The sequence below is a fragment of the Elephantulus edwardii genome, unplaced genomic scaffold (genome assembly GCF_000299155.1).
Source record: "Elephantulus edwardii isolate Elephantulus edwardi_28Jun2011 unplaced genomic scaffold, EleEdw1.0 scaffold00055, whole genome shotgun sequence".
Classification (NCBI taxonomy): domain Eukaryota; kingdom Metazoa; phylum Chordata; class Mammalia; order Macroscelidea; family Macroscelididae; genus Elephantulus; species Elephantulus edwardii.
The window spans coordinates 9,082,693-9,097,654 of NW_006399805.1; the positions used below are offsets into that span (position 1 = coordinate 9,082,693).

General features: G+C 52.5%; 1 protein-coding gene across 1 annotated transcript; it reads left to right on the plus strand.

Annotated features, from left to right (window-relative positions):
- Nucleotides 1–5,796: 5,796 nt before the first annotated feature.
- TMEM213 (transmembrane protein 213) lies at nt 5,797–13,690 on the plus strand. Its single transcript, XM_006887214.1, has 4 exons — nt 5,797–5,908; nt 6,539–6,604; nt 12,132–12,203; nt 13,521–13,690. The coding sequence occupies exons 1-4, from the start codon at nt 5,797–5,799 to the stop codon at nt 13,688–13,690; spliced, it is 420 nt and encodes a 139-aa protein (XP_006887276.1).
- Nucleotides 13,691–14,962: the final 1,272 nt, after the last annotated feature.

A 14,962-nucleotide genomic window follows, 5' to 3' on the forward strand; every position in this document is an offset into this window, starting at 1 on the left:
ATGGATAGCAAGCAATTAGGAAGACCATGGCCTGGAACAGGAGCACCTTAGTCTCTAAACTGACAGCATTGTTCTTTAGCACTCTGGAGAGATCCTTGACAGCACTTTCCTAATGTAACTTGTCATTTGATTTCCTGGCTATTGATGAGGCAGAACTATTTCAAAATCTCCCAAATCACCAGAAATCCAAAACCTACAGCTGTTGAGTCAATTGCAACTCAGAGTGACCCTACAGGACAGAGCAGGACTGCCCCAGAGGGTGCCCAAGGCTGTAACTCTTAACAGACTAGACCTTTCTCCCACCGAGAGGCTGGTGGATTCAAACTGCTGTCCTTTTGATCAGCACTCGAACAGCTTGACCACAACGTCAGCAGAGCTCCTCCCGGGTGCCCCAGGCTCTCAGCGTTCTGGAATTCATGCTCTGTTTCCATCAAAGGCTGCCAACATCCTTGTTTAAATGTTGGAGAGAAATTTTATCATTTCACCTTGGAAATAAAGAGTGACTTGAATTCTCAGTACTTGGCTTATTATTTCGAATCTGGTAACATCCGTTTGGGTCGAATGTTAGAGGCCCTCAGGGACCCTAGAAATTCCAGAAACTCACTTCACTTTTCTCTCTGAACCTAATGGTTTAAGTGAGTCCTTCACACTGACGCTCACTGCCAAGTTCACTGTGAGGAAAATGTCAAGTCCACTGTTAAGCAACATCATCTCCACGGGGATTAAAGGAAGAAACTCCTCTCTGGTTTTGGTGTCAAGCGCAAAGAGCAGTTGTGCTTCTCCTATTGTTTTCTGTCTTTGGAGCGCAAGAATCACGGTGCGATCATGTTTCCCTCTTCACACGGGCTATCAGGAAGCACAGAGAAAAGTGCCTGGCATTGGACAGGGAATTATTCATGGATCCACCTTGTCTTCCCTATTCTATTGTGCTCTTTGCCTCATTTCTGTCCTCATTTAAATTCACTTTGTCTTGCTCAATTAAGTGTAGACAGGCTTCCTTAAATCTTTTCTGGATCAAGGCAGAATGTAAACAAGCCAGAACATAAACGGTACTGGTTTCACCACTGCCTTCCCTTCCTCCCATTCGTGATGCCCGTGATGCCAATGCGGCTCTGGTGGTTAGTGCACTGTGCTCTCTGATGCTAATGTGAAGGTTAGGGGTTTGAATCTCCAGCTCTGAGTGGGAAAGACGGGCTGTCCCCTCCCTTAAAGCTTCTGAACCCAATGGAGGGTCACTGAGTCAGAATTGACTCAGCAGCAGTGGGCTAGCAGGCTCTAATGATGATGATGTTATTACTATTCAGCGCAAACCTCCCAGGAGACCTGGTGGTGTAGTGGTTAGGTGCCAGGCTGCTAAGTGAAAGGCTGGAGGTTCAAATCTACCACTCATCAACAATTTGCGTTATGCAGATGACACAACCCAGCTTGCTGAAACTGAGACAGACCTGAAGCACTTGCTGCAGAGGGGCAAGGATTGCAGCCTTCAATATGGATTGAAGCTCAACATCAAGAAAACAAAGATTCTCAACACTGGGCCATTGGTAGCATCATGATAGATGAGGAAGAGATTGAGATTGTTGACAGCTTCAGTTTGCTTGCCTCTACAATCAACACTCTTGGCACCAGCAGTCAGGAAATTTAAAAAGACGAATTGCATTGAAAAAGTCTGCTGTCAGAGACCACTCCCCTAAAGTACTGAAGAGCAATGATGTCAGTCTGGAGACTAAGGGGCACCTGATGCAGGCCATGGTCTTTGTAAATACTTGCTATGCATCAGAAAGCAGGACAATGACTAGAGATGATGGAAGGAGAGTTGATGTCTTTGAGCTGTGGTGCTGGAGGAGAGTATAGAATATGCCATGGACTGCTAGGAGAACAAACAGGTTCATCCTGGAGAGGGTGAAGCTAGGCTGCTCCTTGGAGGCAAGGACTCTGAAGCTTCATCTGACATACTTTGGACATGTTGCAAGGCGGGATCAGTCCATGGAGAGGGATGTCATGCTTGGGAGGGTGGAGGGACAGTACAGGAGAGGAAGACCCTCGATGAGACGGATTGATCCAGTCACTGGGGTAATGGTGATAGGCATGTCAGAGACAATAAGATTGGCAAGGGATAGAGCAGGATTTAAGGCTGTTGTACATAGGGTCGTTATGAGTTGCAGGTGACTCAACAGCACATAATAATAATAACAACAACAACATATGCAAAAGCTTCGATGCCACAGTGTGTTACATGTCATGTTATTAACAAAAAAGACCTGTGGCTCACATCTACCAGCTGTTCCACAAGAGAATGATGGACAGTTTAGTCTTGTAAAAACGTCAAGCCTCAGAAACACAATGGGCAGTGGGCAGTGAGTGGGGGTGCACTCCCCAGCAGCGGGTGCAGCTTACTTTTCTGGCACGCAAAGGTTGGACAGCGAATGCGGAAGACAGGAGAAGAGGTGATGCCTTTGACGCGTGGTGTCAGTGAGCAGTATTAGGTGTCCTGTGGACTGCCAAAAGAACAAACCAGTCTGATTTGGAAGAGTGTACGAAGAATGCTCCTTAGAAGCCACCTGCTGACACTTGGTCTCACGCTCCACATTCGGGCACGTTGTCAGGAGGGCCGGCCCACAGAGAAGGGTAGCACATGTGGGTAAGTGGAGGGTCAGGGGGATGGAGGAAGACGCTCGGGGAGATGGCCCGGTACCGTGACATCAACAAAGGGCAGAGCAGAGATGAGGAGGATGAGGACGGCACAGGGTTAGACGGGGTTTCATCCTGAGGTATGAAGGGTCACTGTGGGTCGGAATTGATGCAGCGGCACCCAACCACGGCCACGCCTCTGCTCACTCATTCAAGCTGGTGCCCAGTCCCATGCACTAATCAGAGGGTCACTGAGCCAGGCCCTCCAAAGACCCTGTGAACACACGCTATTCAGAGGGTCATGAGCCAGGCCCCCTAAAAAGACCCTGTGAACACACGCTATTCAGAGGGTCATGAGTCAGCCCGCCAAAAGACCCTGTGAACACACACTATTCCCCCCTAAAAAGACCCAGTGAACACATGCTATTCAGAGGGTCATGAGTCAGCCCCCCAAAAGACCCTGTGAACACATGCTATTCAGAAGGTCACTGAGCCAGTCCCCCTAAAAAGACCCTGTGAACACAGGCTATTCAGAGGGTCATTGAGCCAGGCCCCCAGAAAGACCCCAGTCCCACACACTACTCAGGGGTCACCGAGCCAGCCCTCCCCAAAACCCTGTGCACACACACTCCTCAGGGGTTCAGTGAACCAGCCCATGGAAGATCTCAGTCCCAAGTGCTATTCAGGAGGTCACTGACCAGCCCCCTAGAAAGATCCCAATCCCATGTGCTATTTGAGGTCACTGAGTCAGCCTGTGGGAAGACCTCATGCACATGTACTATTTGTGGGGTGTCATTGGTCCCCTCAGAAAGACCCCTATTCAGGGGGTCACTGAGCCAGTGCTCACGGAAAGACTGTACACCATGGAGCAATGCAGTTGTGAACGAAGTACAGTGAGTCAGAACACTGGTCCACTGGGTGTTCACTGGCTGATTTTCAGAAGGAGATGGCCAGGCATTTCTTCCTAGTCTACCTCCATTTGGAAGCTGGCCTGAAACCTGCTAAGCATCCCAGCAGCACAGAACTTCCTCTGACAGGTAAGTGGTGGCTGTGCACGACATGCGTTAGTGGGAACTGAACATGGGCCTCTGGCTTGGCAGGAGAGAATTCTACCAGGGAGCTACTAAAAGCGACCCCCACTCCCAGGACAGTAGATTTCTCAGGACTCCTGAGCTCAGGGGCACGCGTCTACGCCTTGGAGCCTGGAACAGGCTGGCTGCTCTTCCTTCTCCCCTGCCTGTAGGACCACTGACCACCTGGGTTGTAAGTCAGGGCACCACCCGCCCCTGAATATTCTGGGAGTCTCCCAGCCCATAACTCTTCCCCAAGGTTCTCTGGTTCTTTGTAGAAGTGATTGCCATCAAGTTAATGCCACCTCATAGTGACCCTGGGGGACAGAGCAGGACTGTCCTGCAGGGTGTCTGAGGGCATCAGTCCTACAGGAGGAGATGACCTCATCTTTCTCCCTCAGAAAGCCTAGAGGATTCGAACTTTCTAACCTTTAGGTTAGCAGCCCAACACTTAATCTAGTACACAACATCCCTCAATCACATACCTGTCTCACTGTGAGGTCTTTATGCATCTGTCCACCTCCCTCACTGGACCAGACTCTGAGAACAAGCATCAGGGAATCTCATCCTGCTGGACCCCTGTGTCCCAGGCCTGGCTGCTACAGCCCTCTAGCTGAGTGAAAGCTTAGCTGGACTTTCCCATGCTGCCTGAATTAGCTTTCCTAAAGCACTCCCACCCTGCACCAAGTCCTCACAGCACGAGTGTAAGGGCCAGCTTCACCCCGAGGCAACTAAGACCACGGCCCCCTCGCAGCAGACGTTAGACCTAACACACAACCACGCAGCGTGGACTTCGTCCCTCCATCGCTTCATTGACTCGGTGCTCACTCAGCTGTCTCCCACTACCTTAACGCCGCGCGCGTGCGCGCACACACACAGTTTGTGCTTCACAAACACCCATATTCGTTTTATACACGCTATTCCTTTTCCATGAGAAGACCGTCAGCTCCCATCTTTCTGTATAAACGTCAATGCCTTTGTTTACCGGGTGCTGCTGAGTCTATCCTGACTCATGGTGACCACAGAGAACTGCCCCCTCAGGCTTCCAAGGCCAGAATCTTCACAGAACCAGACAGCCTCCACTTTCTCCCTCAGAACAGCTGGTGGACCCAGACCACATTACACTGCACCACCAGGCCTGGCCCTCGTCTATGTGGTCATCCTCCCCAACCCCACTGCAGTCGAGTGGATTTTGGTTCTCATCAACCCTCTATTGTGTGTTCAAGGCTGTAAGTCTGTTTGAGAGGGAACGGACAGGTGGTTGGCTGTCAGTGGCCATTCCTAAGGTCCAGCTCCAACCACATTGATCCTTGACAAGTTCCCCTTTTGTCTCCTGTTTCAAACTCCCCAGCCAGCCCCAGGTGTCCAGCCTCCCCCACCCCCACATTTGTTCTCACCTCCACCCTGGGCTGCAGAACAATGGACTTCTGAGCCCCACCAGGTCTATGGCCACTTCTCCCTGAGAGGCTCTCTTTTCTCTCTGCCTGTCAAACTCCTACTCATCCTTCAGGACCCAGCCCAAACACCCTCTTGTCTGGAAGCTGCCTTCAGCAGAGGCGGCCTGTTGCTGTTCAGGCTCCAAGCATGCTGTACCTCGGGGCACCTCCTCCCGCTGTCCAGTGGCTCCTGCAGTGACTGCCCAGTGCCTGTCACTGAAGCTGCTCTAGGGAGAAGTGCCAGGGGTGACACAGTGTTGGGTCAGCAAGAGCCCAGTGAACAGTGGGTGAGTGGGAGAGGGGTCCAGGGCCACATCCAGGAGGGGAAGTGTCCACCAGGAGCCAGCAGGACACACCTCCCTCCCCTCTTTTTCTGGGGATAAAATTTGAGCTCCAGAAAGAGTGCCATGAAATGTCCCTCCCCTCACCTCCCTCCCCTCTTTTTCTGGGGATAAAATTTGAGCTCCAGAAAGAGTGCCATGAAATGTCCCTCCCCTCCATCTCCCCAGACCCTCCCCATTCCTCCAGCCCAGGTGAGAGCTGCTCTGACAGACTTTGCTCCACCCCCTCTCCTTCCCCAAACACAGAGCAGAAGCTCACCTGAGACCTGGACAGTTGTACTCAAACGCCTACGGGACACACTCAGCTCCTCACCAGCAGCGATGGTGCTGACGGCCGCCTCCCTCACCTGTGGGAAGGGCCACGCCCTCGTGCACAGGGCCACCCTGACCCTCAGCCTCTTCTTCCTCTGCTTCTACTCAGCCGGCTTGGCAGGTAGGATTGTGAGCTTTCTTCCAAGTGCTGGGAGGGGGAGGGAAGAGGAAGGAGGGAGGGGAGCAGAGGCAGGACTTCTGGGCCAGAACAGTCCTCCACAAGGAAAGAGGAAATGGGGGTGTCTTACTTGTCCCTACCACCAAGATCACATACTTAGCTCTCATGTAGGATGGCAGCGGCCAGCTGGGTTGGCCTAAGAGGAAGGGAGCAGTTTTCAGACTCTTCCCCATGTGGGGGTGGGAGGCAAATGGACTCAAGGGGCTTCTGTCATCTGCAGCTGCCTCTGGCTGCTTCTCCCTGACAAGCTGGGGGGTGGTCCCCCCATCTCCTTCCCTTCCCTCTGTCCTGACCTCCCTATTCCCCTGCACCCTCATCCACCTCAGCCCCAGAAATGACCCCGTTTGGTCCATCCCCCCTCCCTGGGAAATGTGGTGGGAGACAACCCTACCTCACCTCACCCTGCCTCACCTCAGGAATCCCCTGCCTCTCTCCCAGGCTGGGCTCTGCCCCTGAGGGGCCTGGGCTGCACTCCTGCCCGGTCTTGCCTCAGCCTAGTTCTTCTTCTGCAGCCCCCTCAGCGTGCAGCCCAGCCTCTTCAGCCTGGTCACCCTCTCTGCTCCTCTCTCCCAGCTCCTGCCAGGAACTCCCAGGCGGTGGAGCAGCTCAAGGCCACTGGCCGCCACACTGCCTCCCTGTGTGACCTTGGCCAAATCGCTCAGCCCCTCTCTCTGTTCCTCTGCTGTGATTTGTTCGTTGATTGTTGAGTGTGAGCAGATTCCTACTCATGGGACACCGATAGGACAGAGCAGAACAGCCCCACCGGTTTTTTCAGACTGTCGTCTTTATACCAAATACTCATCTTCCTGCCTGAGAGCTGCTGTGGATTCAGACTGCTGACCTCAGGGTTCCAGCTGAGCATTCTAACCGCTGTGCTACTGGGCTCCTCAGAGCAGGGATCATCAGAGAGATTAGTTTTAGTGTGGTGGCCTCGGCCACAGGGCGCTGCACTCCTCTCTGGCAGTTCAAACCCACCAACTGCTTAAAGGGACAGAAATGGGCAATCGCCTCCCAAGATTTACAGCCCCAGAAATCCGAGGCTGTGGTGGTCAGTTATGATCTGGGTCCAACCCAACGGCAACGTGTTGAGCTATGAATGACAAGAGTACTGCCTTCCAAAATATAAATGCTATTGTTAGGTACTGCCGACTCCCGGAACACAGCAGAGCGAAGTCAGGTCCCCAGGCTGGTCCCTCTCCCGGTCCACCTCCCTCCTCCCTCCATGCTCACAGGTGCATGAGGTCAGCGTGTCAGCCATTGTGGTGTCCTGTCCACTTTCTTTCTAACATCTCCCCTCTGGCTGAGGGTGTTATTTCTTTCTGTTGACCTCCCAGGATCCAGTTTGTGTTAGACTGGACATAACAAAGATTGAGCATATTTAAAGGCCCTGGATGGCTGGGTCTCCCAGCAGCCTCTACATGAAAGAGGCCTCTGATGAAGGAGGGGTTGTGTTTGGGCACCCTGACCCACAAGGACCTTTGCATTACAGAAGGGACACTGCCCAGCTTGATGCCACGCCCACATTTGACCACTTGGTTAGCGATATGTGATTACAGGGTTTTTGTCATCGGTCAGTTTGATCGTTTAGAGGTCAGAAGTTGCCCTGCCAAAGGCACACCATTCAAATCCACCAACTGCTTCACGAGAAAGATAGGCCGTCTCCTCCCGCATGATTAACTGCCTCTGAAAACCTGCTGGAGGGTCAGCTATGGGCTGATTCTGACTCGAAGACACACAAGTTTTGAGAAGCAAGCTGTCAGGCCTTCCTTCCTAGTCCCACTTGTTCTGGAAGCTTCGCTGGAACCTGTTCAGCATTCTAGCAACATGCCAGCCTCCTGGGCACTTGGGGAACACAGGGGCCAAGAATCGAACTGAGGGAATGAAGTTGATGCAGAAATTGCTAACAATCTTCAGCTGAGCCGTTTGGCTGAAACCATATACAGATGCTGAGGTCAGACGATCTTTGACCTGTGAGAACAGCGGCCTTGTATGACTTACCTGGTGTACTTGGGTGACCTCAGTCCATTTTAAATGCACAGGAAACCGGCATATGACTGAGTGGCCCATGGGGTCCCCTACTGCATCTTTATGGAATCAGATGAGCAGCATGGGCCCCTGGGGAGCCTCTGAGTGGCTTTGAACTGCCAACCTCCTGATTCACAACCCAACGTTTGACCACTGTGCCATTAAGACTCTCTACGCTACTAATCCAATTAGCTGGGGTTTTTTCCATTCACTTCCTCCAGAGAGAAATCATGTATATGGAGCAAAATGCAAACAAGAGGCAAGGAAGTCATTCAGGTTAGAAGGAAAATTCAAATGTGGAGGAGTCAATTTCTCCAAAGCAAATAAACCCAAGCAGTAAGCTATTTGGTGGTAAATAATTTACAGTCACAGATTGCATCGCAGCAATTACAGGATGTCAGAGTGGTCTGGGCTTGAACGGCTTGAAACCAGTCTCATGACTTGGTCTAAGCAAGAAATTTCTTCCTAATGTGTCTGGCCAGGTGACTAGGGCCTTTGAAGGACAGGCTGACTTTCACAGCACCCTGGGGAATTTTCAGACCCTCTTGGTCGCGTCCAGAAAGATGCTGCAAAACTCATTTCCCGGACTGGGTCCTTAGATTAAAACCAGCAGCAGGGAGTCGATTCTGACTCCTGGTGACTCCTGCGTGTCCGAGATGTGCACTCTGAGAGGATGCAGGGACCGATGCTTTGTAGCCGACCACCAGCCCTTTCCTCCAAGGTGCTTCTGTGTGGACTTGAGCCATCAGTGTTTTGGTCAGTGGCCGAGTGTCTTAACTATAATGCACTGCTCAGGGTCTCCAGCACTGTGACTTGGAATCAGCTCCTCGAACTGGCTCCAATTCATAGCAAACCCATGTCCAGCTGAACCAAGCCCTGCCTGATCCAGCCCTCGCCACCTCTCCTGTGCCAATCCAGCTCCTGGTCTCCCTCTCTTCCACTGACCCTCCACCTTTCTAAGCACCATGTCCTTCACCAGGGCCTGGCTTCCCCTGATAACATACCCCAAGTCCATGAGACAAATTACCATCCTTGCTTCTAAGGAGCAGTCTTTTGTCTTTCATGGTTTCTTGTTCTTTGAGGGAAAGATTACAAATTATACTGGTTTCATTCAATCATTCATGCACCTTTTGTTTTATAACATTACCAATTGATTAATGCTATTAATTACAATGTTTCCTCAAACTCTTATTGTATATTGCCCTTACTAAGATACATTTTTGTTGCATTTCTTCCAAGACAGATGTGTTTATTCTCTCAGCAATCTATGGTATAATTCAGTACTTTTGGTCAATTTCACAATTCAAAGGCATCAATTCTTTGTGCTTCCTTATTTACCATCCAGTTTTCATGTTCATATGAAGCACTTGACAGCACGATGGCCTGGGTCAGGCGCATCTTAAGTCTATAAACTGGCATCCTTACTCTCTAGCTCTTTAATAAACCCTTGGACACAGATTTGCCCACTGCAAGGTGTCTTTTGATGACTGCTGCCTCCCTGGATGTGGATTACAGATCCAAGTAAAGTGGAGCCCCAACAACTGCCGCCCTTTCTTTCTGGTTTATCATGATGCTGCTTATTGGCCCACTGGTGCGGAGGTTTATGTTAGAGTGTAATCCATTCTGAGGGCGACTAGTGAGATCACCACTGTGTGAGAGAACTTCCTCTGCTCATAGAAATGCTCCATTTCTCTATTTCTCCATGTTCCTTGGTTCCTAAACAAAAAGCCATTGGTTCTGATCCACCCACCAGCTCCTTTGGAGAGAAGATCTACTTATTTTCGGCCATAAAGTTTATAGCTGGGAAACTCTCTGAGAGAGGCCAGCTCTCTGTCACCTGTGGTCGCTAGGAGCTGGAACTGACTTGTGGACAACAATAACATGTGACGCTTCCTCTCTCGGGCCCTCGCTTCCAAGACAACAAAGAGGAGAAACAATGGTCGTGCAAAAACGGCCACGGCCAAGTGCAGCAAAGACTACACCGACCGCACCCGCTGCACCCAAAGACAAGGCAGTAGAAGATTGAAGTTCGAAAGACACCAGAGGCAGCTGCCATCAGGGACCGTCCCAAAGCCAGTGTCTTCAACTCATCTGTGTTCCCAAAGCTCCGTGTGAAACGGCGCCGTGTGAGAGTTGTGCCGTTCACAGCAAGGAGGTGAGGGGCGTTCTCGAGAAGCCCGGAAGCATGGACACCCCACTCAGGGTTAGACCTGTGGGTGCTGCCCCACCACCACCCGCAAAGCCCACGGCAGGACCTGATTCCTTAAAGGCCGAAAAGAAAACTCACTGAAAAGAAAATGAAAGTTGTGCGTGACCATTGTTGTTAGGTGTCATCTAGATGACTATGACCATAGGGACCTTATAACAGATGAGAACCCTGCCCTGTACTGTGCCATCCTCGTACTCTCCAGTGTCCTTGAACCCTTGTAACAGTCACTGTCAATCTGTCTCGTTGGCTGGGACAGGTCTTCCTTTCTGACCCTCCTCCGCATTTCCCAGCTCGCTGCCTTTTTCCAAGGACTGGCCCCCACCTGACAAGTGAGGACTTGAAATGTGGCTAATGTGACCGAGTCGCCTAATCTGAATACATCTGAACAGCAGCAGATGGTGAGTGTCCTCTGGGGTGGACAGTGTGCGCCCACATGGGCCCCTTCTCAGCGTTGGGGGAGCAGAGGATGCCCTGTGCGCTCATGTTTACCTGCACAACCCCACCTGCAAGCACTCATGGACCTCGAAGGTTCTCACCGACGCTCCCATCTCCACCCTCTTCTCTGTGAGCGAGGCCGGATGCCCACGCCGTCCACACTTGCTCATCACCGTGTGTCTGGTTAATCAGATCCGGCACCATCGAGTCAGCCCAGATTCACGGCGCCCCTCCGTCTGGTTTCTGAGGTCGTAAATCCACCATACAAGGGCGAACTGCTTCGTCATTCTTTCACGGAGCGGTGGGGCAGGGCTGGGATTCAAGCCACTGACCTCTCAGTTAGCAGCCCAACAGGTAAGGCACTAGGCCAGCCTCGTGGCTGGGAGAAATGACGCTCAGCTTAGGTTTCAGTGTGTGTTTGTGCAAGTGTCTGCAGGGAACCAGAGACTCTTAGGTGAACGTGCAACATTGTTAGGAGGGTGTGTTACTATATACTGGAAAAGCCGCTATACGTGAGCAACCCGGCACGCCCTAGCTCCCAGAAGTGCAGAGAAAAAGTGGCCCTGAGTGAGAGTAGGGGCTCCATTTCTGTTAAATAAACCTCAATGCACTGTCAGGAGGGGTCCTGGCTGCATAGTGGATGGGTTTGCTATGGCAAGTTCAGCCGTGTGAGGCTCTCCACAGGGGAAAGTCTCCCTAGAGACTTCTTGTTGTTGTTACGTGCTGTCAAGTTGAGCTCGACTCACAGCGACTCGGTGAACAACAGATCTGACCTCTGACCTACCGTGTGCCGACCTCACCGTCTCTGACACACCTGAACCCATCGCTGCAGGCCCTGTGTCAGCCCACGTGGCTGAGGGCCTCCTCTCATTTGCTGACCCTCCACCTTCCCAAGACTCACGGCTCTGGAAAGCCTGGGAGAGGCTGACGGAGTCAGAAGCAACTCAGCGGCGGGGAGCTCTTGTCTTGTTTATATACCTGGAATCAAACAACCAGTTGCAGCCGAGTCCACCCCAATTCATGAGGTGACATAAGTGTCAGAGCAAAACGACTCAGCGCAGGGTTTCAGTGGCTGCTTTTCCACCAGGAAACCTCCAGGCTGTTCTTCCGAGGAACCTTCAGTAAAACCACAGGCCAGGCCCACTGCTGTTGAGTTGATTCTGGCTCATAACGATGTGGGACCCGGTGGGACTGATCACAGGGGTAAAAGGCTACAAGCCTTTACAGAACAGGTGATCTTACCTTTCTCCCGCGGAGCGGCTGGTGGGTTTGAACTCCTTTGGTTAAGAGCCCACTAACCTACCAGGGCCCCACGAGGTGGGTTTGGAGGGCTGACAGCTCTAACCTTTCCACGAGCCACCTGGGCACACCTACCATTCACATCGCCACAGACTCCCGCAGCAATGCTGGAACTTCCTGTAAACACTGCCGATTGCAGAGAAGAGCTCGGAAGCTTGAAAGGATCTTCCCTGACATGGTCCCCGTCTTGTCTTCCAGACTCTGGCACCAACACCTCGGCCTTGCCTGGCCATCACCCGGACACCACCCGGACCCTGGAGCAGTGCCACAGTAAGACGTCCTGCCCACTCCCTAGACCTCAGCTCATCAGAGAGGCCTGGCCTCCTGTATTGTCAGGGGGCTGGTGTCGGTGGCCCAGTGTCTGCTGGCCCGTCTGTGCAGGCTGCGTGTCATTCACGGCCCCAGGATGTTTGCAGAGCCGGTTAGGAGGACAGCTTGACCTCACCTGCCCCGGGGAGTCATCACTGACAGGTGCTCAGGGCTCAAATCAGGGCTCGAACCAGCTCATCCCGGCCCACACCTGCTGAGAATTTGCATTTCCACCCCACGTACAAGGAATCCAAAGGAGAGTCCTGACAGTGTAGTACATTAGTGGTGTTGGGCTGCTGACCAAAAGGTCAGCAGTTCAAGCTGTCCAGTCTCTTGGTAGGATAAAGGCGAGTCAGTCTCCTTCCATGAGGATTTCCAGGAAACGGGGTGTGGGGGGGGGCGAGGCAGCTCTGTGCTCAGCTCTGAGTCAGAATCTGCATTTTGACAAGCTCCCCAGGTGAGCGTCCTTGCTCTCAGGTGACCCTTGTAAGCCCCTCATGATTCTTGTCTGTCCTTAATACAACACCCATCCCTTCCCCACACATCATCACTCGGGAAACCACTAAACTACAGATTCTAACTCTGTACAGGTGGAAACACAAATTCTCAGCAAGATTAAGTGGGAATGAGCCAGTGCATAGCTCTGCTTTGGGGCCAGTTGGTCCAGACTTAGGCGTCTCCTTGAGGAGATCTTGTGCACGAGGGTTTGAATGGCCACGTTTTCAGAAGTAAATGCCAGCCCTTTCTTCCAAGACACCTTTGGGTAAACTCAACCACCTTTCAGTCGGCAGCCCAGCACTTAACTGCAAGCATGGGTGGCTATCGCTGGTCATTTGCTGAAAGGTTGGTGGTTCAAATCCACCTAGTGGTACTGTAAGAGTCCAGTGGAGAGCGGCATCTGTGAGAGGGCAGCCGAGAGCCCCCAGAGACACTCCTACTGTGAAGCCCACGGGGGTGGGGGGCTGGAATTGTCAGCGGCAGCTTTCATTTTTAGGGACCGTGAACTCCCACGTCATCACAGCTGGTGATATATTTTCCAAATAAGAGCTCTGGTGGCGCTACGGGCTAAGTGCTGGGCTGCTAACTGGTCAGTGGTTTGAACCACCAGTCGCTGTGAAGGACAAGGACATGGCAGTGGACTCCCTCCAGAGGACAGCCATGGGTCCCGTGGGCAGTTCCAGCCTGTCCTGCTGGGTCGCTGTGAGTTGGTGTGTTGGGGGGGGGGGATAGCATTAGATAAGGGACCAGTGCTGACCTCATGTTTCTCCTGTCCCCTAGACGTGGACTACTGCCCGCTGGCTGCCCGGTGCTGCCGTGCGGGCGTGGACGAGTCAGGCTGGATCGCGGCCGCCGTGGGCTGGGGCCTGTGGTTCCTCACACTCATCTTGCTCTGCGTGACGAAGCTGATGACGTTGTCGCCGGATGAGCCCAAGAGCCTGCCAGCCTGAGCCCAGCTGAGGCCGACGGGGACGGCCGGGCCAACGTGCACCTGCTGGGCCGAGTCCTGCGACTCTAAGCTCAGTGACTTTTACCCAAGAAGGAAGAAGGTGGGCCAGGGCATGTCCTTCTGGGACTGGCCACCTGAGGATGTCCAGGGGCCCAGGAAATGCCCAGAATCACACTTATGACCCTCCCACCAAAGTTGGGTTCCTTATTTCCACCAAGGTAGATACTGTGGTTTTCAAACAGCAGAGTCACCCCTCAACCTCCACCTTCCTCGCCCAGATCCAACCATTCACACCACTTGTTCTTTCCTCCAGCCGTCTTCCCACCCCTGAGCCCAAGCTCACCACTGGCACTCCCTCAATACAGCTTCCAAGATTGTTTCTAGAATGTTCTGTTCTTTGGTGTCTCTGATGTCTTCATTTCTAGCCCATCCCTCCCCATGGCAACAGTCACTACTGACCACTTCTGAGTAAGTCTCCTCCCTGGCGCAGTTCCCTGGACAAGGCCACACCTCCTCATGGCAGCCATGACTCCTGTCCACTCCTGTAGTGACTACACAGGTTCTCCTGGTGCAGTCCCCTGGACAAGGCTACCCTCCTTGTGGCAATGATTCCTGTAGTGACCAAACAGTGAGGTCCCCCACCGCAGTCCCATGGATGAGGCCATCCTCCTCGTGGTGGCCATGACTCCTGTCCACTCCTGTAGTGACCACAGTGAGGTCCGCCCTGGTGCAGTCCCCTGGACGAGGCCACCCTCTTTCCAGGTGGGCCTTCTTGCTGCCATTCCCACTCTGCCTTCCAGGCCCTAGTCCAGCTCAAGGATCCTCATGGAGTCGTCTTTGTTAGTCTTCAGGCAACTGGAGCCCGAATAGAAGCTCACCCAGTGTCACAGCCCTGCCCGAGCGGCAGCAGTTGTGAATGTGCTTCACCAGCTCCTGAAACGTGGAGGCTCTTCACAGGTGTCTGCTAACTGATGAACAGATGGGTGGGTAGGGGGTGGGTGAGTGGGTGGGTGGACAGATGATAGATGAATATATGAGAGAATGGGTGGGTGGAAGGATAGATTAAAAGCTGGATGGTTAGCTGGGTAGGTAAGTGGATAGATAGTGGATGAATTTATGAATAGATATGAGGTGAATGGGCAGATGGACAGAAAGATGAGTGGTGAATGAATGAATGGATGGTTGAGTAGATAGGTGGGTGGACAAATGAATAGTTGGGTAGGTGGGTTGGGTTCAGTGGATGGATGGATGGGTGGGTGGGTGGATGGATGGA